This window comes from Condylura cristata, unplaced genomic scaffold (assembly GCF_000260355.1).
Source record: "Condylura cristata isolate star-nosed mole 26May11 unplaced genomic scaffold, ConCri1.0 scaffold00010, whole genome shotgun sequence".
Taxonomy (NCBI): Eukaryota; Metazoa; Chordata; class Mammalia; order Eulipotyphla; family Talpidae; genus Condylura; species Condylura cristata.
Genome location: NW_004567111.1, coordinates 58,455,685 through 58,479,316, shown reverse-complemented (window position 1 = coordinate 58,479,316; position 23,632 = coordinate 58,455,685). Strand labels below are relative to the sequence as shown.

Sequence of the window (23,632 nt, the reverse complement as noted above, 5' to 3'; positions counted from 1 at the left end):
TTCCACAAAGAGAAAATTCTCAGCTATCCACAGAAATGTTTCTGCAAGTAGGCCATCAGATGGCTCCACTGAGGGTGAGGTACAGATGGTGTGGAAGGAGAAGTCAAGAAGTGTGCCCAGAAATTCTTAAAAAAAAAAAAAAAAGATTTATTTATTTATGCATACAGAACTTGGGTACAGGCCAGAGGTACACAGACAGTGAGAGGATTCAGAGACAGACTAGGGAGCAGAACAGACAGATCGACGAAGTACAGTGCTGAGAGTACGAGTAGCGAATGGGTCAGGAGAGATCTGCTGTGTGCCATGTAGGTCACCACTGGGGTGGGGATCAAACTCATCCTGAAGTGGCTTTTGCTTCTTAGTGTTGTGCGCCACCAGGGAGGGCCCTGGAATCCCCTTCTTAATACCAATTACTTATTGAGGGAACTCACAGGATACAACAGAAATTAAGCACAAAAACTACTGACACTCTTCCCCCATCCAGTAATTGAAAAAAATACCTCTGATATTCCAAAGCAAAGCAACCCAAACTCTTTATCAGTTTAGACACTTATCTCAAAATAAATCTTTTTACTTCACCTATAGGATGAAAGGCCCAGTCAAACAAAACTGGTCAGAACCCATTCAGAATCCAAACTGTGAGCCCCTGTCCCCTCAAGCAAGGTGAATTTCAGCAGCCTTAAGAGCCAAGGTACATTCTTCCTTGAATTTACCTGCATTCCCTTTCTTGAGTGTTTGCTATCACCTACAAATAAAGCTTCATTTCTAACTCACCCATTCTGACTCGCACAAAATTCTTTTCTATACAGGAATCAAGAACCTCCAGGGCCCCTCAGCATCTCCAAGTCCCATCATTGGGTCAGTGGAACATTTAAATTTCCCACATTCTAGATTTGGCTGTTTTCAAATTACCATCATTTCACATGTTTTCATACATTTCTTTCCAAGACCTAGTATTTAAATTTAGAGGTTTGATTAAATCTGGGTTGGATTATTTTAAGAATACTTTCTAGGTACTGCTATAAGCCTTTTTAAGAAACACATTCTGAGTACTATATGCACTTGTACTTGTGACTTCAGGATTGCCTTACATGTCAGATTCATCGTAACACCCCATCAACCATTCCTCTATGGTTGTGGTAGGCACTAAATTGTTACCCTTTATTCCATGACAAGTTGCAAAGCACTCATTTTCTCATTCCTTTTCCATTTATTAGAATTATTTTTAAAAACAAAATATTTTTATTAGAATTATTTTTAAAAAGAAAATATTTTCTCATCAACAACCTGTTACCCTACAGTAGAATTTGTAGAGGAAACGTCTAACTACTTTGACTGTTGTTCTTTTCCTTCCTTCTTCAACTTTGGACCTTACGTGCAACTGAAATAGATCACATTGAAAAAATAAATTTTCTATAATCTGAATATATATTTTCTCCCCACCTCCCTGGCTAACAATTACTCTACATATGTCCCTCCCCTTTGCATCTCTTCTTCTAGATGGAACATTCAACCAGACAATTTTTCGGTTCATAAACTTTCCAAGCACAAGAATAAAATTATGTAGTTTGGCCAGACAGAGAGAAAGGCACCAAACCAGAGATAGTTAAGAACAGCGACTGAAAGTGTAAGGGCTAGAACTGATTTTTTTTTAAAGTGTCAAGATTACAAAAGCTTTTTAGCTATATTTGTAAGAACATAAATAGTTTAAACAAAGAAACTGCTCTCGTTTGCTCTTTCTCTAAGTAGACTAGCTGCATGTTTACATACTGAGCATCTTTAGAATTATGTAAAGATTCAGGCTGAGATTGCACTCCAAAGCACTTTTTTAAAAGGCTATTTCAACTCTGTGTTACCTGTGTTCATTTTACTGTATTTATTTTATTTAAAAAATAATTTTTTAACCTTCCCATCAGGATGACTGATTTCTCCTTGAATTTCTTCTTCATTTTCCTCTTTTTCATCCTCCTCTTTATATTCATGATTTGGAAAATCTACTGGTTCAGGAGGTTCCCTGGGTGAAGCTGTCTGTGGAGACAAAATATTTTCATAAATCCTAAAGGACACATACTACAACATTTTTAGCTGCTGAAACTTACGCTTATTTCCAAAAGCCAGGCTATATATACTATTATAGGATTCTAAGACAAATGTTTCATGTTACATACAAACTGTTAATAATGTTAAATAAAAACACTTTATAAATGGGCTAGAAAGTTCATTAACTGGCAAGGGCCACGCTACCCATGTTATATGACAAGATCCTGACGTGGGGTAAAAAAAATCCCGAAAGGTCAGGATATTCCACAGTTGGTTCCTGCTGGATTCTTTTCATTTGTTTATGGCCGTTTCCAAGAAGTATGGTATGTTTTTGGCCATTCCCAAGAAGCATAGCAATTGTCCAAATATATATTCAATATAAAATCAATAATTGATTGGATTGATTGGTTTAATAACAATAGCACTGTACACAGAACAGCACAGTACGTTATAATTAATATCCATCTGCTTGAGAGGGCTGGCACAAATCTAGGTCCCACGATAACGAGAGACATGTCATGGTCCAAGAATTCTGGGAACCAAAGGCTGCAATAATTTCCTGCCTAGTCCCCAATGAAAGATCTATAGTTTTAAGTAACATATTTTCATTTTAAGTAATAGAGTCATAAATAATAAGTTTTCCTACTCTTTCCTTTAACTTTTACCCCAACCTCTTTTCCCATAGAAAGGTTTTTTTTAGATAAGATTAATAGGATAATAATCAGTGACCATAAAGAAAGAAATTTTCCCCTAATTCTTATATTAGATATAGACTAGGTTGACAAAACAATTACAGGAATAGTGACTAGTAGAAGCTCCTTTTATAGATCAAAAGGGTTTTTTCCTTAAGGGCAGGGAAATGTCAGTGCACTCGGCATTTGTGTTTTTCTGACTCCTAGTTCCTTAACATTAGATCCTGTACCTTTAAAATGTATGTTCACTGAGAAATTAACAAAATGATTGCTTTAGTTATAATAGCTAACTGATCACCATAGAAACATTTTGTTAAGTGATAACTGATGACCATAGGAATATTTTGTTTGATGACTGATCACCATAGGATATTTGCTTATTAATGACTGGTCACTATCGGAGCATTTTATGTATGAATATCACAGTATGAATAAGAGATCAAAAAGTCAAAGCTGTCTTTAAGAAAAATGTGATGATTGTTGAACTTTCTGTTTTATGCACACACTGATATAACCTTACCACTTGCTTGTAATGTATAAATAAAGGCCTGCTGGGACAACTGGCAAAAGGTGCTTTCACCTAAACAGTTACCTGCATCTCCTCATTTTTCTGCCTCACCTTCTCTCTCTCTTTTTCCTTCGCCAATGCTATCCTTTACTGTGTGAGACTCTTAACTCAGCTGAAGCTGGTCTTCAGCAATTAACTAATCAACTTAAAGCCTCAGCTGGTCTATGTTTGAATGTATAAAAATAAAAAGATATTTACTTGTCCCTTATCCAATTTGCCTAAATCATGACAAGGCACAGACTTGGATCTTCGAGATGGATTGCCTATAAAAACAGAATTGTCAGAATTAGTTTTAACATTTAAATGAAAGTCTTAAATTTACTTAATATTATGGCCATTTCCCTAATTCATATCTTCTTTTTGTGAACTGCTGTCTTTTATTCATTAATTAAGGAAATCAGTATTTTTCCTTACTATTTCATAGGAGTTCTTCATTGTGTAAGCTCAAGTATTTATTCAAGTTCTTAATTTCTAATATTTTCTTTCTACATACTGAGTCATAACACTAACAACTTTTAAGGGTTTCAAGCAAACAACAAGATCTGATAAACATATTAAAAATTACAATAAACGTTGTATGGTACAGGGAAAATAGACAAGAGAAGAATAGAAGCAGTCTAGTCAGAAAGCTGAAGTTATCTGAGAAATCTTACATGGTATCTGGAGAAAGAAATGTTTTCAGTTGCACTGTATGAAATCATTTGCCCCAAATTACTAAGTGTCTGGTCTGCACTTCAATTTATTTAACTGATTATAAAAATATCAATATCACAAGACTTAGTTTAGGGCTTATGAGAGTGAGGATAATAAGGATTTTAAAAAAAGGAATCAGGGCCCTCCCTGGTGGCACAGCAGGTTAAAGCACTGCACTTAGTAGTCTAAGCCACCTCCCCATGAGTTTGATCCCCGCCTGCCCGGGAGGAGATCCACATGGTGTGGCAGACCTCTCCTGACCTGCCCGCTGCTTCCCTCAGCAGTGCACTTCGTAGATCTGCCTGTTCTGCTCCCCACTTTGTCCCTGGTGAATCCTCTCACCATCCCCATCTCTGGCCTGTACCCCAGTTCTGTATGAATAAATAAATCTTAAAAAAAAAAAAAAGGAATCAAGGAGTACACATGGGTTTTGCCTTCAGTAAAAATATGGATGATAGTCAAGGTTCTGGGAATAAAAAGTGTAGCTCTGGTTTGGATATGTTACATGAAGAACAACTGAACAACCTCCTTCACCTTCTAGGTAGGAAGAATACACTATATGATGAGCTCCGTTATCACATCATTTCTAAATGATGTAACTATTCTCCATAGAAAAGACTGATAGCCCCCATTTTAAGGGCTAATGAACTACATAATTTACCACATGTGCCGTTTAATAAAAAGAAGCAGACCTAGGATTCAAATTCATCAAGCCTAATTCCCTTAAGGTATTCATGAGCTAACCTTTACTTGAAAACTGTAATCATCTACTCACTGACAGAACAAGGAGAGGTGAATAGAACCTGGGCTTTGGTCCCAAAGCCAAGCTCACCACAGTGTTTGTACACACATACTTCATACAATCACATATAGTATACTTGAAAAATGAAACTATTAATAGTGCTGAAGTAGCTAGATGTTGATAATATATGAAGCTATATATACATTTACGACCGCAAGATAGAGGAAGACCTAAGCATCATCACCAATAAAGGCAAACACTGAAATGAAAAAACAATAAAATGAAGGGCTCTCTCTATTGGTGCAACAGGTTAAAGCATCGCATGATGAAGCTCTCCGAAGCCACTGTAGCAAGAGTTCAATTCCCGGCCAGGGAGGTAACCCACATGGCATGGCAGACCTATTCTGACCTGCCTGCTGCTACTCTCAGCAGTGTACTTCATCAAACTGCCTGTTCTGTAGCCCACTCTGTCTCTGTAAGTATAAATAAATCTTTAAAAAAAAGACAATAAAATGAAAATTTAAGGGATTTTTTTGTGATTTCAGAATTATGGTGATGCAAAAAATTCCTCTTTCCTGTCAAAATGAATTGAGATTCACACAGAACAAAAAGACCTCATTTATACAAAGGAACTTGGGAAGACTCTTGACCTCCTGAGCATCCAAAAATAAATAAGACAAATAAGACATTGGTCAAGTATGCAGAGGCAAAGGAGTCAGCACCTTCCTCACCCCCACTACCACAACTGAGTAAAAAAAAAAAACTAGAGAGTTGCAAAACCACATGATACCCATGACCAACAAGGAATGTATAGAAATCCTGCCCAGCTGAGAGTAGAATCTGGTATGTGCTACCAGAGAAGAATGGAAACAAGGTTTGAGACAGAGAAGAAGGCAGCAATGCAAGGCATTGGACTGGAGGTTTCAAAGATCAAATCTTTACTAGAGGACATGGAAAGTGAAAGTGGTTTAGTGGCTACTTAGCCTCCTTATGTTACAACTTACAGTGGAGGTATTCCTTTATCACCAGCAGTGGTGAGATTTTTGGGGCAAGTTCTATCTGAGGAAAGGGAGTAGAACATGAAAAAAAGCACAGAACATCAAAGGGCCCCAAAGGAATGTATTTATTCACTGATACAACTCTTGGAGTACACCACAAAAGGGTTTCCTACAAGCCCCTCAGATGCCCCCACAAAACCCAATACTCAAAGGCCACCCTTGGCCCTGGTCTGCTCCTAACTCCTTGTGCATGTCTCTGAGCAGCCCAGAGACAGGCAGTAACCACAAACCTCAGATACAGCACCATCTTCTCACCCACTCCCCTCTGTCCTCTCTACTCTGAGATACACACTAGTGAAATCAGGCCAATTAATAACACTGCAGTGGCTTTAAGTGTTCAAATAAAAAGAAGAATTGCACAACTCTCAGTTTAAATCCAATTTTGGAAGGAATGCTAAGTGACTCTTCTTAGTAAGGAAGGTATGTTGAAAACCAAAGTAGACTAAAAAATGGGTCTCTAAGTTGTCAATACAAAGAATACAAAGGAATAGCTTTTGAAGGAAATTAAAAGTGCTAACCCAGTGAACACACAAGTAATAACAAAGTAAAACAGTCTATTGCTGATATATAGAAAGTTCTGGTACCCTAAATAGGTCATACAAGTCACAGTATCCCTTAAGTTAAAGTCTTACCCAGCACAAGGGCCCAACTCTCTACCTTCATGAAGGTGCAGAGAGTTAAGACAATTGCAGGAGAAAAAATCTGAAGAAAAGAGAGGCTGGTTCACAAGGTTTAAGAAAAGAAGTCATCTTCATAACACGAAAGTGCAAGGTGAAGCAGTAAGTCCTGAATTAGAAGCTGCAGCATATTATCAGAAGACATATCAAAGACAATTATTAAAAGTGTCTACATTGGACCCTCCCTGGTGGTGCAGCGGGTTAAAGCACAGCACTAAGAAGTGAAAGCCACTTTGGCATGAATTCGATCCCTAGTGTCCGGGAGGTGATCCACATGGCATGGCAGATCTCTCCTGACCTTCCCACTGCACCCCTCAGCAGTGTATTTCATCGATCTGACTGTTCTGCTTCACACTCTGTCTCTGGTGAATCTTCCCACCACCCTTGCACCTCTGGCTGTACATGCATAAATGAGTAAATCTTAAAAACACAAAAAAGTGGCTACATTAAACAACACATTTTAAAGCCAGTCTTATATTGGAAGATCCCACCTACAACTTTTACAGAGAAATTAATAACTAACTTGAAAGTGTCAAAGGACAGACATATTCACACCACAGCAAAGAGTAATTAGAAACCATGCCCACAGTAAAAGTGGCACAGGACTACTTATTATTTTCTTTTTACATCATTCTTCATTTTGTTTATTTTTCCAGCTCAGTTGTAAACCCTATGGGCTTCCCATCACCAATTCACCTGTGTGCCATAACACAACAAAGCAGAAAGCTAACAACAGGACGAAGTGATCAAGCAGGCCAATACCAGCAACACAGTGTCTCAACACATACAACTCTTTAGAAAACAAATGACAGGGAGAAGGAAAAATACAAATATCCAAGCAAGTCTACAGGGGAAAAATACACCACAGAAAGAGTAGTCACCAGACTCAATAACAATGACATGCAAGAACTTCTCTGTCAGAGAATTTAGAAGCATCATGATTAACAAACATAAAGATGAAAAAAAGGGAAAAAATGATATGAGATAATAATCAATGAACTGAAGAATGAAAACAAGACCTTAACAAAGGAAATAAAAGGAAGCAGGAGATTAAAAGACTACTGGAGGAGATAGAGAATTCTGGGAAGAGCAGTGAAAACAGATAGATGAAATGGAAGAATGTATCAGCATCCTCAAAGCACAGAAATAAAGAGAGTCAAAACAGAAAAGGAAAGAGATATGAAAAAAAAGGAATGAAGAAACAAACACTTTGAGAGCTATCTGACACTATGAGTAAAAGTAATCTCAGAATTATAGGTCTACCAAAAGGTGAGGAGAAAGGCCAAGGAATTGAGAAAATATTCACAAAGACAGTTGAAGAGAACTTCCGAAGTATTAAGGGCATGAAATATACATACATGAACTGAGAAGAACACCAACTACTATGATGAAAGGAGAAATACAGCAAGACACATAATACTAAAGCTCCCAAGAATACAAGACAAGGAAAAAATAATGAGCATGACAAGAGGAAGAAACAAGTAACCTATAAAGGAACACCAATCAAGCTGAATAGTAAACTTCTCCAAAAAACACTACGGGCAAGAAGAGAGTAAAGGGACATACTCAACAAACTCCAAGACACCAAATGTCAACCAAGAATACTTTAGCCTGTGAAGTTCTCCTTCCTGTATGAAGAAAAAATAAGGACATTCTCAGACAAACAGAAACTCCACCATTTTGTCACAATGAAACTCCACTCCAAAAAATACTACAAGAAGTCCTAAAGCCAAAGCCAACAGAGGGATGAATAATAACAGATCCAAACCAGGAATATAACCACAAAAAGACAGACAAAATGGAAAATATTGGTGTCAATAAATCAATATTAACTCTAAATGTAAATAGTTTAAACTCATCAATGAACAGAGTCACTGGCTGAATTAAAAAACAGAACCCAACCTTTTGCTATCTACAGGAATCACAATGAACTACAAAGACAAAAATAGATTGAAAGTAAAAGAATGAAAAGCAATATTACAAGCAATGGAACAGCTATACATATATCAGATAAAAAAAGGCAGGAACAACTATACATTTATCAGATAAAATAGGCTTCAAAATAAAAAAGGTTAAAAGAGACACAGATGGCCACTACATTATGATTATGGGGACAACAGAGCAAAAAGACATAACACTCATCAACATATACACACCAAATGAAGGAGTACCAAAATATATCAGAAAATTATTATCATCTATGAAAACATATATTAGAGAAAATACATACATAGTAAGAGACTTCAATTTACCACTTTCAACAACGGACAGATCAACAAAACAAAAAACAAGCAAGGACACTAAAGCTCTAAACAAAGACCTAGACCTGATGGGTCTAAAAGACATCTACAGAACACTGCACCTAAAAAAAATCCGAGTACACATTCTTCTCAAATCCACATGGATCATTCTCAAGGATTGACCACATACTGAGACACAAGTCAAATATCAAGAGATACACTAAATTTAAACCATACCAACTATCTTCTCTGACCATGTAGGAATAAAACTAGAAATAAACCATGTGAAGAAGGCAAAAAACCCATCTACCTCATGAAGACTGAAACCCACACTACTGGAGGACCATTGCATCAATAAGGAGATCAAGGAAGAAATTTAAAGAATACCTTGAGAAGAATGACAACGAGGACACAACTCTCCAAAACTTATGGGACATATTAAAAGCGCTTCTGAGAGGAAAATATATAGCAATACAGACTCACATAAAGAAACAAGAAACAATTCAAAGAAACAATCTAATCTCCTCCCTTAAGGAACTGGAAAAAGAACAAAAACACCCAAAAGCCAGTAGAAGACAGGAAATAGTAAAAGTCAAAGCAGAAATAAACAGAAGTTAGAAAAACAATCCAAAAACAAAATCAATGAAACCAAAAGTTGGTTCTTTGAAAACGTCAAAAAAAAACAAACTGGAGAAAGCACAAATAAACAGGATCATAAATGGAAGAGATGGACAAATTCCTACAACTCTACAATCATCCAAAGCTAGATAAACAAGAAATAGAAAAACTAAGCAGGCCAACTTCAAGCAGTGAGATTGAAGCAGTAATTAAAACCCTCCTCAAGAATAAAAGCCCAGGACCAGATGGATTTACAAATGACTTTACCAAACTCATTCAAAAAAAAAAAATCGAGAAAGATTTTTTTCTTTCTCAAAACTAAAAAAGGTCAAAAGAGGTACAGATGGCCACTACATTATGATTAAGGGGAGAATACTGCAAGAAGACATTTTTTAGTTTTTTACCAAATACATTCTACGAAGCCACCATCATACTAATACCAAAACCTAACAAAGACAACACCAAAAAAGAAATCTTCAGACCAATCTCCCTAAAGAACACTGATGTAAAAATCCTCAATAAAATCTTAGCCAACAGAATCCAACAATGCATTAAAATAATAATACACTACAACCAAGTGGATTTTATTCCAGGGGCACAAGGATGGTTCAACATCCAAAAGTCAATAAACATAATCTAGCACATCAACCAACAAAAAAATAAAAAAACATACAATCCTATCAACAGATGCAGAGAAGGCATTTGACAAATTTAACTTCCATTTATAGTTAAGGCCCTCTAAATCCTCGGAATAGAAGGAACATACCCCAACATGATAAAAGCCATGTATGACAAACCCACAGTCAATATTGTCCTCAATGGAGAAAAGCTGAAAGTCTTTCCCTTAAGATCACGAACAAGACAAGGATGTCCATTATCACCATTACTCTTCACCATAATTCTAGAAGTCCTAGCCAGAACAATAAGATAGGACAAAGACATACAAGGAATCCAAATAGGGAAAGAAGTAAATCTTTATTTGCAGACGATATGATAATTTACATGGAAAACCTTTAAAACTCCGGAGAAAAACTAATCGAAACAATTGACCAACTGGTAAATTGGTAAAGTAGCAGGATATAAAATCAACACACAAGTCAGTAGTATAGATATATCCTATAAACAAACAGCCAATCAGAAGAAATGGAAATCAAAAAAAATCTATCGCCTATACAAAAAAAAAATCAAACTGTTGAGAATAAGCCTAACAAAAGAGGTAAAAGATCTATTATAAAAAAATATATAGAGAGAACAGTTTTAAGAGAAATACAAGAAGACACAAAGAAATAGAAAGACATCCCCTATTCATGAATCAGAAGAATTAACATCATTAAAATTGCCATCCTACCAAAAGTGATATACAAATTTAATAAAAATCTCAATGACATTCTTCAAAGAAATAGTCAAATATTGATGAGATTTATATGGAACCACAAAACTTTGAATAATCAAAACTCTCCTGACTAAAATGAAAGGAAGGAAAGGATAAACAACTGGGACTACATCAAGTTAAAGAGCTCTGTACAGGGCCCTCCCTGGTGGCGCAGCGGGTTAAAGCACAGCACTAAGAAGCTAAAGCCACTACCACATGAGTTCGATTCCCACCTGCCCGGGAGGAGATCCACATGGCGAGGCAGACCTCTCCTGACCCGCCCGCTGCTCCCCTCAGCAGTGTACTTCGTCACTCTGCCTGTTCTGCTTCTCTGTCTCTGGTGAATTCTCTCACCCTCCACATCTCTAGCCTATACCCCAGTTCCATATGAATAAATAAATAAATCTTTAAAAAAAAAAAAAAGAGCTCTGTACAACAAATAAGACACTACACAAAACAAAAACCCCATTGATTGAGAAAAAATTTTTACACACAATACTAATGACAAAGAACTAATCAAAAAGATATACAAAGAGTTGACAAAACTCAACAAAAATAAAGTGAACGGGCCCTCTCTGGTGGTGCAGCGGGTTAAAAGCACAGCACTAAGGAGCTTAAGTCACTTCCGCATGAGTTCGATCCCTGCCTGCCCCAGAGGAGATCCACATGGCAAGGCAGACCTCTCCTGGTCCACCCGCTGCTCCCCTCAGCAGTGTACTTCGTCGATCTGCCTGTTCTGCTCCCCACTCTGTCCCTGGTGAATCTCCTCACCCTCTGCATCTCTGGCCTGTACCCCAGTTCTGTATGAATAAATAAATAAATCTTTAAAAAAAGTGAACAACCCCATCTAAAAATGGGCAGAAAAGCTAAAAGACACCTCTCTAAAGAGGAAATGCAGACAAGCCAACAGGCATATGAAAAAATGTTCATCACTTGTAATAAGGGAAATGCAAATTAAAACCACAATGAGATACCATCTCACATTAACCAGTAAGAATAGCACATATTTAAAAAACTAGCAACAACAAATGTTGGCAAGGATGTGGAGAAAAAGGAACTCTCCTGCATTGCTGGTGGGAATACAAATTGGTCCAACAATTATGGAAAGCTGTTTGGAGATTTCTCAAAGTGCTAAAAATGGAGCTTCCATGTGTCCCAGCAATCCCACTCCTAGATATCTATCCAAAGGACACAAAAACATTGATTCAAAAGGACACCTGCACCCATTTGTTCATTGCTGCCCTATTTACAACAGGGAAGATGAGGAATCAACCCAAATGCCCAAAAATGATGTCTGGATTAAGATGATAAGTACATATACACAAAAGAATATTACTCATGGCTTTTGCAGCCACAGGATGGAGCTGGAAGGGATAATGCTTAGTGAAATATGCCAGAAAGAGTAAGAAAAATACCGGATGTTTTCACACATAGCAGAAGCATAAGGGATCAGAAAAGAAAAAAAAAAAAAAAAGAAGCAATTGTAATAAAGTAAAAACAAAAACCAATTAACTTTATTAAACCAGAAACATTTTACAGTGGTAGAGAGGGGAATAGGATCAAAACTGGGGTGGGAAGAACGCACGGGACTATGGTGATGGCACATGGGTGATTTGGTGGTGGAACGGACGTCCACAGGAATTACAACCAACATGAAAAGAATGCACAAAATGAAGAAGGCTGTAAAAAAGTAAGAAGGGGGAAAAAAGTGGTATTCAGAATTAACACATGACCCACAGAGGGAAGTCAAAGAAAAAAAGCGATTATCAATCCTATTGCTACCTATATATATGACTCTGAGATCTGTGACTCTATGAACTGCAACCAGTCAGACCCAAGTAATGTTACTGGTCTTCCAATGGCAGTCCAGTTCCCACAGTTGGTGGCTGAAGGCTAATTTGATGGCTGGCATATGGCAGTTGGAGGGACAAGAATGCCACAGCTCTTATTCATGAAGATGGCAGCTAAAGGCTATGTGCCTGCTGGTAACCAGGGGCTACAGATTGACATGACTTTCTTCATCCACAGTTGGAGGTCAGGTGCTGCCCAGCCATTCCTCACATAGCTGGTACATAAATGTGGCAGGAGGCAGTGGGTCCAGGACAGACCAATTCATGTTGTTGCTAGGTCAGCAGGAAGAATCCTTTGGTCAGCACCTAAAACTGTTCATGAGCTGGCAGCCAGACTCCCAGGCTCCCAGGATAGCCAATAGCTGGAGAAAGACCTTCCTCCAAATTAAGTGCCACAGTGCTACTCCCAGGGCACTATGCATCTCTCTATCTCACCTTTAGTACCTATTGACCCTGCCACTGTGTTGGAGCCAAGAGAACAAGCAGATATGGAACCTGCATTCTCCAGACACTATATTTTATCAACTCTCAAATATATTTAAAACACTATTTTAAAAATAAGTAAATATAATACACACTGCCCCATCTGATTGGCCAAAATTTTAAAGTTATAACAATATGTAATAGTATTGGCAAATACAAAGAACACATTCTGTTGATGGTCAAAAAAAAAAAAAAACCTGGTAAAATCACTTTGCAGAATAAAGGGGAGACCTCTAGAAGTTGCACAAACCTCTAGAAGTTGTACCCTACTCCTGATATGTATTCTAAAAAAATTCCTACATCATCTGCAGCCCTATTTATTCCTGTGACAGACCTAAATGCCAAGTTTTAACTATGGCAAATATACATGGAATCTGATAGGTACACAATCAATAAACAAGTTTACATGTATTAAATATGAGTAAATCTCAAATATTCAGAGAAAAAAATTAGAATATGAAGCAACAGGTATATTAATTTACTATATTGACAATACAGTAAAAAGAATGAAAGCAGGCATAAGAATGCTATTTGGGTAGAAATTAAGTGGAGGAGGTATATAAATAGGAGTCTCAATTACATTTATGACATCTTATTTCTTAAATTGAATGCAAGTCTTCTGTTCTTATATTCCTGAAATATTCCTATAAAAAGACTATGCATCTTCTTACCTTTAGCTGGCAAATAATTTTTCTTGTACTTTTCTGCCTGGGCTCCTGATGAAACTTGACTCTTTTGAAATCGAACTGATGAATTCTACAGTATAATTTTGAAAATCAAGTTAGTGTTAGTCTAAATACTGCTACAATGAATGAAGCTAACAGGACTCAATCTGTAATGACAATAGTTGTTGTACACTGATATATTTATTTACATGTCAAAACTAATAAACTATTATTGGAATAAACTACACATGACCATCTCTTTCGGAATATATTTTACTCTTCAGGTGAGGGTATAACAGAAAATAGTTTCTGTGACCGTCCTCATCAGCCAGAGGGACAAGAACTCTTATCAAAGTCCTTTACATTAATCTCTTGTATGAACATTTGCTTCAAGGTCTTCCTCTACTACACTGAGTCCAAGCTCCCCACTGTTCAACAATGTCTCTTTTGAAGCTGAAAGTCTACTCACGTTCATCATCGAAGTTTAAATCCTGGGTTTAGCAGGAAGAAAGATGCCCTCTTTGCTCCCCATCACTACCCACACTTAAATCCTTCTGTCTTTTCCTTTACCAACCACCTCTGAGTCTCACTTCTGTGTATTCACCCATCATTTACCCCTCCTTGCCAAGAAATGATAATCCAAATGCCTCACTTTATTTCTTGACCTACTTACTTCTCATTCCAATTTGTACTCTAACCTACCTCAGCCATGCACTTTAGTGGCAAACTCTAAAATCTGTCATTGATGAACTTGTCTAGTAGAACTTGACAAATAATATCTGCAATTTTTGCAATTACTGACATTTGCAAAAATTTCAATTTCAAAGCATTCCAACTCAGGATGTGGAGCATTCTACAAAAACAGTTTGATTTCTTCAAAGAGCCACTGTCACTTAATAAAATGCAGAAAGTATTTAGGAGTGAGATATGATGACTTCTGTGATTACCATCAGATAGTTCAGCAAAATACACATACTATTAACATTGACTGAATCTAGGTGGTATTTATCACATTATTCTTTCAAATTTCTCAAGTAAGATTTTACAGTAAAATATTTGGAAAGATGGGAAAATTCTACTTTCTAACTACCATATTCTATCCTTCCAAATCATTACTCTAATACTGCTAACTCCAAAATGCCTATAACCTACACAGTCCTTCAATTCATCAACCCATATATATTTCCTCTGTCCCTCAAAGCCTTGTCATCATATCTGCTCTTATACAGATTAAACTCATGATACACTGCAGTCACTCTTGTTATAAATACTCTGTACTCCTCTCTCACCCTGTGGCTTTCACCTGTACTGACCACACCCACTTTTAAAAAGTAACTCTGCCACCCTATAACCAAAATGCTAAACAAAAGAAAAACTGCAAACAATTCTCTCTTGAAATATAAAATTTCTAACCTAAGTGAGCCCCATGCTGTCCAGGAATCAGACTACACTTTAGTTCCTTTGCGCTCCACTTTTTTAGACAACTGTTTCACACTTTCTCCCATCTCCTAAAACTTCATTTCCATCCTTACTCTTAGTAACTGTGCCTCCCCAAGTTTAAGTATTAAAAAGGAACTTCCTACCAGCTCACCTCTAACATACATCTAGTCCTAGGTCCACAACTCAGCCCTCTACAACCCCATACAACTTGTCCATTCTCTGGGCCTAAATCAGCCCTTCTATTCATTCCTAAATCTCATCTCCTCTCCCTTAGGTAGAGTACTTCAGGAATTTTACTGTATGTCTCAATATTTCCCTTCTACAGAATCAGCCCTAAACAAAACACTTGTTCTAATTTTAAAAACAAAATACTCTGCCTACCATCACGATACTGCCTCCTTATTAAATTTACTACAAAACTCCTCTACAAAGTTATTACACCCCGAACCTTTGCCTCATTCTCTCATGTCCTATCAATCTTAAAAAAAAAAAAAAAAAAAAAAAATAGGAAGAGGGACATGAAGAGACAAGTCTCCAAAAAAGATAATCAAATGGTCAACAGTCACATATTAAACATTTCTTATAGTTAGGGAAATGCAAATCAAAATCACAATGAATCACCTATGAAAGTGGCTATAAACCAAAAGAGAAGAAATAACAAATGTTAGAAATGTTGATGAGGATGTAGAAAAAAGGAACCTCTGTATACTGTTGGTGGGAACAGACTTGTCCACCCCCTATGGAAAGCAGTGTAAAATTCCTCAAAATATTAACAGTAGATCCAACATTTTATCCACAACTCGATTCCTAGGTATCTACCCAAGGAATGCAAAAACACTAATTTGAATATATGCTTTTTTGTTTTCATTGTAGCACTACTTACAACAGCAAAATTATGGAAATAATTTTTTGTGCCCAATAAAAGAGGGGTAAGCATATAGGTAACAGGGATCTACTGTATAGTTAAAGATAGTATTGGAAACTTAGCTGTACATTTAATGTAGTTTACACCAATGTTGTTTTGTACATCTGAAATTTAAATAACTTTATAATGCAACATTCTTAAAAAAATTACCACCGTGGGGCTCTCCCTAGTGGCACAATAGGTTAAAGCACCACATTATGAGGCTCTACGAAGCCACTGCAACAGGGGTTTGATTTCCAGCCAGGGAGCTGACCCACATGGAGTGGCAGACCTCTCCTGACCTCAGCAGTGTACTTTGTCAATCTGCCTGTGCTGCTACCCATTCAGTCTCTGGTGAACCCTCTCACCCACCACATCTCTGGCCTGTACCCCAGTTCTATAACCATAAATATATAAATCTTTTTTAAAAAAATTAACACCTTAATCTTTTTTAAGGGTATTGTCCAGTGGCATTAGTACATTTACACAGCCATACAACCATGACCACTATCTCCACAACTTTTTTTATCTTGCAAAACAGAAATTCTATTAACAAGCAATTCCTCATTATTCCATCCCTAGAACACAAGCAACTACCCTTCTACTTTCTGTCTCTACTCTCTATATCTGCTCAAATATTTAACAATTCCTCCTGATGTGACAAAACCAGCTGGACTGCAAACCTACCATGGACCCATCTTTTTTCACGGCAGTCAAACATTGACCCAACTTGGTGTTGCTCTCAGTAGCTTCTGCTCTCTTCCAGGCATCTAGTCGGAATCTCTCCATCACTTTAATTTCTTCTCGAAGGTCTGTGTTCTCTTTGACCAACATTTCTATCTGACTTCTAAGTCGGCCGTGTGTACTTGACCATTTTGCTTCCTTTCTCTTCAAATCTTCCTGTAAATCTGTTATCTGTTGTTTCAAAGCCTCTCAAAAACCAAACAAGAAAAATTACTAGAATGAAAACATTGCAATAGATGAGACAGAGCAACAAAACAGTTTAACATAGAATGTAGAAAAAAGAAGACTTAGTCATGTTTTAATAATATCAGGTTTTTCAGGGAAGGGAACAGAAGTTGATACTAAAATCTTATCCTATACCATTAACAGAATTCATTTCAGAAATCAGGATAAAAAGGAGGTTGTATAATACTGTAGAGTATCACTTATATGTAAACTCTTAGAAAGGAATAAAAGAGTTGACTTCAAAGAAACAAAGAGCAGTAGTGGCCAGGGGCTGGAGAAGAGGGAATGGAGTGATGGTCCCAGGGTCCAAATGGTCAACCTCAGAGCCAGTGAGTGGCATGCACAGTCAAAAAGATGAAAGAAGGTAGAACATTCCAAACTCCAACCCCTCAGCAGGGAACATGATGGGAAATAGGGGTGTGGCATTATTGGCAGTTAAGCTACTGCTGGGAATTGGCAGATTACTGGTGAGAAAGGTTATCCTAGAGAAGCCCCAGTTTGCCATGAAGGTTTGGGCCTTACTTTCTGTTCAGCAAACACTATCTGGGATAAGACAGATAGCATTTGCTATATGTCAGTCTGTAAATTCTTTCTCTCTTTCTCTTCCTTCTTTCTCTCCATCTCTCTACATTCCCTCCAACACACTGCAATTCGCCACCTACATAAATACATGTTACTGTTGCTTCATACTGTGAGTCTGCTTTTAGGTCATGTCTGGCAATCACTGACGCACCAGAAAGAAACCACCAGCCAGATCAATCCAGTTCTAGATTTCTCCTGTTTCAGGTTTAGCTGTAAGAAGACGGTTTCTGAGGATCTAGGTACATCATGGTGACTGTAGTCAAAACTGCAGAAGTATGCTGAATTTAAATCTTTACCTTTCTTAATACATGTATACAAGATATGTACATAAGGTGACAAACTTAATTCTATTGCTCTTGGTAATCATTCGACATTCAAGAATATCAAATCATCACTGTGTGTACTTTAAAGTTATACAATTATATTTGTCAATTATACAATATATTTTTTAAAAGTAAAGTTGCAAAAAATTCATTAGATATTAATATTTATAAAACAGCTATCATCAATCAGATACTAATGGCCTTGGAACACAATGAATAAAACAAAGATCTCAGGGAGCATACATTAGAAGTAACAGAGACTATGGAAAAAGAAGCAGGGTGGGTGGGAAGAATCAGTGTGGGAAGGGAAGGTAAACAGAGTATTCAATATGGTAATTCTCACAGAACTCTGAACTGAACTGTAAAGGAAGAAACTGAATCAGGGCTCTTCCTAGGGTAAGAGCAGAAGTACTAGCACACACAGGAAGAAGGGTCATGCACAGTTTCAAGACAACAGTGAGGTCAGGAAGCTGTGGCAGAATGAGCAACGGAAAGGTGCAATAGATGAGATAAAAAAGGAAATGGAACACCAAATCATATGTGAACACGAAGCCACTGTAAGGACTGGGGTTCTCAGCCAAATAAAAATGTGGATCCACTGAAAAATGTAATCAGAGCGGGGGCATGATAGGACTTTCTTATACAGAAGGGTCACTGGCTGCCCCATGGAAAAGAAATCAAAGGAACAAAGGTGAAAGCAGAGGCCAGGTAGCTGGCTAGTACACTAACAGAGATGACAACTCAAATCCTATAGGACTTCTGTATAGCATGAATAGCATGAAGTAGAAGAGAAAGAAGAGAATGACTATGCTTCTGGTCTGAGCACTGGAAGTACAGGACAGCCACCATCCCAGAGGGAAACTACACCTAAAATGGGGATGGCTACGGAAGGAAGATCAGACATTTAGTTGAAGGTATAAGTCTGGCAGCTAGCCCACACACTAAACACAGACAACAATCTAGGCCAGACAGATTTAACTTTGGAAGTCTACAGCATGTAAATCATAATTTTAAACTCAGATGAGATGATCAGAGGACCAAACCTCCTACCTGTTGTGTGAACACCACTGTTAATTTAAAGAGGAATAAAAAGCAAGAGATAGAGGAATCAAAAGAAAACCCATTGCAGTTATCTGGACAGTCAAACAAGACAGCATGTGAAGAGGAGCCCTGTGCCACTGACAGTGACAGATGAAGCATGAGGACAGAGATATGGCTAGAAGGCCTACCGGAGGGCTGGCCACCACAATAGGTGCACTGTCAGGTGCACCCTCAGAACAGTAGACAAAGCCTAATGAGGCACATGAAGAAAACAAGAGGTGAAATCTGGTAGACAGTGATACAGGCCACACTTTCTAATGCAAAGACACAGTTCTACTGCAAAGACACAAAGAAACAGTGCTGGGTTCATGGAAGTTTGGAGTCACAAGAGATTTCTCTTTAAGTAACAGCAACATGTTTTTTTTTTCTTTAAAGATTTATTTATTCATACAGAACTGCGGTACAGGGGTGGTGAGAGGATTCACCAGAGACAGAGTGGGGAGCAGTGGGTGGGTCAGGAGAGGTCTGCTGCACCATGTGGATCATCTCCAGGGCTAGGGATCAAACTCATGCTGCAATGGCTTTAGCTTCTTAGTGTTGTGCTTTAAACCACTGCACCACCAGGGAGAGCCCCAGTTAAGTATGTTTAAGGAATGTTTCAGTGGTGAGAGGAAAATGGATGATACAGAAAAGTGAAGGGAGAGCTGCTGGAGCAAAACAAGCAAGTGGTGAAGGGTGAGACCAGGTGTGTATGCAGGGCTTTTCATGTGAGTATGGACAGCTGATGTGAGGTAAAGGAGACCACAGTCCACAGGCAGTACTGATCCAAGGTGGGTTCTCATATAGGTAAAACGCAGGGAACTCAGGACAGGGTGAAACCATCGGGTAGGAGATTTGGGAAGGGGGCAAAGTATGAAATGGTCCTCTAGAAGAGGGGAGGACAAATGTACGGTAATATTACAAACCCCCTTGTAATTTATACTCATCACTTTAAAGGAGCCTGTTTCCTAGGAAATTTTTCTTCTAGCCAAATTAGGTGTAAGAATAGGCAAAAAATGCTTTGAATCTACATTTTCCAAACAAGATACGATGACCTGAGAAAAGTAAGTAGAGAATATATTTAAAGTAATGTCTATAGTAACTAACCCCAGAGTTTTAGGACCTAAGAGTGTGAGAAGCATCAATGGACTTGAAGGCCCTAAAGAACTGAGGGATTACTGGTATTCAGAGTAATTGAGGGAATGGCAAAATTTAACTGTCTAGGAAATAAAGTTCAAAATGACAACTAGAGTGCAATTTACTAAAAATAGAAGAGCCTCTCCAGTCAACACAATGGGAAAGAAAATCAAAAATAAGCTTATGAGAAGTAGGTTTTTTACTAAAATTCTAATAAGCTGAAAGACAAAAGTTCTTATAAACATAGAAAATATGACATATAGATGCAGAAATGAGAAAAACTGCATAAAGGATCTCCCAGGCAAGAAGGAACATCATCTAGTATGACATGCTGAGGGGGCTGCATTTTATATCAAGGGAAAACTAACTGAAGGATTTTGAGAGGAGAAAAACGTCAGATCTCATGTAGAAGGGTCACACTGACACCAAGAAAAAGATTGAAGTGGAGAAGGGGAAAGACAGAAACTGCAGCTAGAAAAAATGAAAAGACTTGGGGAGAGTTGTCAAGATTAAAAAGATACACAGGAGATAAAAATCCAAAGAACTTACTATCTGATGCGATTTGAAAATGAAAATGTCCAGATTTGTTAAATGTTGAGTGAATGGATAGGGTCACCAGGGAAGACAAAGAGGAAGCTAAGAGGCAGTTCACAAGCAGTGCCTGACAAATCAAGGGCCTTCGAATATCTGCTGAACAAAGATACAAATACCAAGTCTATAGTTCAGTGTGTAAGTTGTCAGTGAAATCTCACTGTATGAAATATAGAATAAAGGTATATGATTAAGAGGGAACCATTAACGTGAACTCCTGATTTGAGAAGAGACTCCCTTCCTAGTGCCACCACAAGAGGTGCCAACCAGCAAGGTGAGCACAGTGGCCTCCCACCAATTTGCAGGTAAACCCCAGTGTGAAGAAGCCAAAAGGAACCAGGGCTGTTCAGTGAACGGCGGTTCCAGATCTAAGGAAAAAAAAAAATAGCCCAAAATAGCCAGTTAGTGAGGAAAAGTTGAGATATTTTCAAAAGTTCAAGGGTAATGACAATGCTAAACAGATACAGAAACTGATATACTATCACTGGTCAGATTAGGGCTGCTTTAATGTCAGAAAGATTTTATAAGTAGAGCAGCAAGTTTGTGAAAGGCTATATATCAATCATAGTGAATGTAAATGCTAAGAGGATTGAATTGTTTTACTTATCAACTCTCTAATGGTTATAACAGTATCTCATTAATATATTTGTTAATCACCCAAAAGAAAAGTTAATAGTTCTAAGAACAACTATAATATAAAGGAAAGATGAAAATACCTCTTTAATCTTTTAATGATTTAATAAGTAGAAAAGTATCAACAAATATAGGCTTGTTTTCCACTAAGTATGTGTTTTTTTCAAAACACACATTTGCACAGTAAAACAGAAGAAAGGTAAATAAATGCAGGAAACTATAAAAAGACACAGTATCAGAAAAAGAAGGTTATTTTACCAAAAACAAAAAGAAATAATATTGTCAATCAAATCAGAAAAAGGTACAATACTTAACACAGAGTAGAAAATAGGTTCAAGAATGACATCCAAAATTATGAACTAGCCTCATGTCCTGAAGAGGAAAACTAACTAAACAACTCAGCCTCTCATCTCAGAACTGTCCAGAACTTTCAGTGACAATACAGGGTCAGTCACACATAACTACTGAGTACATTAATGGTAGCTATTCCAACTGAGAAACTGAATTTTTAGTTTTATATTTAATTTCAATTACCTTAAATATCCACATGCAGCTAATGGTTAGCAGTCTAGACAGAACAGGATTAGAGAATAAGAGAACACATTATTTGAGGAAAAGCACCAGATTGCAAAACAACCAGATTGCAAAATCTAGTATTATTTCAAAAAAAAATTAAAAAGAACTATAATGAGAAATCTTATGGTTCTGCTTTGAATGACACTAGAAGTAATGAGGTCTGGAGTGCTGAGAAAGATGGGGAGGAAAGGAGAACCAATCCTTACAAGATCTGGTGTTTTGTTTTGTTTTGTTTTCCTTCCTTTAGGGTCTCATACAATTTTCCTAACAGTTCAATATCACTTTTTTTTTTTTTTAAGAAAAGGATGTGAGAGATGAAAAAATACACAAAATGATATAAAAATAAACTAGTACGTTATTTTAAAAAAAAAGAATAGGCTGTGAGTTTTATTTTAGTGGAAAGTTTTTTATTAGTTAAATTTGAACATATTCTAAATACTAATTAAAATATTGGAATATTAAAAAAGAGTGATGCTAGGGCCCTCCCTGGTGGTGCAACAGGTTAAAGCACAGCGCTAAGAAGCTGAAGCTACTTCAGCATGAGTTCGATCCCCGCCCCGGCGGTGATACACATGGCATGGCAGACCTCTCCTGACTCACCCACTGCTACCCTCAGCAGTGTACTTCGTCAGTAGGTCTGTCCTGTTCCCCACTTTGTCTCTGGTGAATTCTCTGACTACCCCTGCACCTCTGGCTATACTCGAGTTCTGTATGCGTAAATAAATAAATCTTAAGAAAAAAAAAGTCATGCTAGATTTGTAACTACAATTTAATTATTTAAAAAGTATTCAATTACATTTAAATGTCAATTTTTAATCTTTATCAGGCAAAAAACAAAAACGTACCCCATTAAATTCTATTAAAATTGAAAGTTGCCATGGAGGATAATCTCATAATATCTACGGATATACATACCCTTAAACCTAGAAATTTCCTTTCTAGGAATTTATCCTATAGCTACACATGACTGTGCAAGCTACATAGGGGCAAAGATGAATTTGTTTCGTTCACTACCCCAGTATGCCTGCTACATAGCAGGTACTCAGTACAGTAATGAGTAACTGAATGAATAAACAGAGGATTGTTAGAAATGATATATACACAAGGTTATTTAGTACTGTACTTAATATACACAAAAACAGAAACAAATGCTTAGTTAATTAAATTACGGCGTATCTCTTTAAAGCAACTCTCTTCAATGATAAAATACAAAAATATTCCTTATGTTAAGGTATAAAATGATTTGAGTCTACTATTTTTTATTTAAAATTAGGACTTAATATTTATTTGCTTAGAAATTATTTGGATAAGACACTGGAAATTGGTAACATGGGTTGCCCCAAGAAAGGGCAATTAGGTGCTAGGGCAAGGGCAAGAGGGAGAAGTTACAGAGTATAGCTTTTTTTTTTTTTTTTAAGGTTTTGAATGGAATGCCTTACCTCTTGAAATAAAAAATAAAATGTTAAAATTTAATGCATTAGTTTTAATAAGCAAACATGAATCAAAACCTAATAGCACAGGTCTTGTTCCACAAAAAACTACTCTATAAATATGGAAGAGAAATTTGCATTTTAAACTATAAGCAATGGATAGTTATTTTAAAATCTTTTAAACAGTAAACTGAAGTTTTAATTTTGATGAATTGTTTTCTTCTGTATTTATGTCTTTGTGTTTACTCTTGGAAATCTTTGCGCATGCC

At 37.1% G+C, this 23,632-nt stretch overlaps 1 protein-coding gene across 1 annotated transcript in view; it reads right to left on the bottom strand.

Annotated features, from left to right (window-relative positions):
• The window catches only part of CENPJ (centromere protein J), an 80,682-nt gene that overhangs the window by 15,485 nt on the left and 41,565 nt on the right, over positions 1-23,632 (bottom strand). Inside the window, exons 9-12 of the mRNA XM_012723135.1 lie at positions 16,730-16,972; positions 13,705-13,789; positions 3,499-3,563; positions 1,906-2,028 (exon numbers count right to left, since the gene is read on the bottom strand). Of these exons, the coding sequence (XP_012578589.1) occupies positions 1,906-2,028; positions 3,499-3,563; positions 13,705-13,789; positions 16,730-16,972 (516 nt within the window). The remainder of the gene's footprint in view (positions 1-1,905; positions 2,029-3,498; positions 3,564-13,704; positions 13,790-16,729; positions 16,973-23,632) is intronic.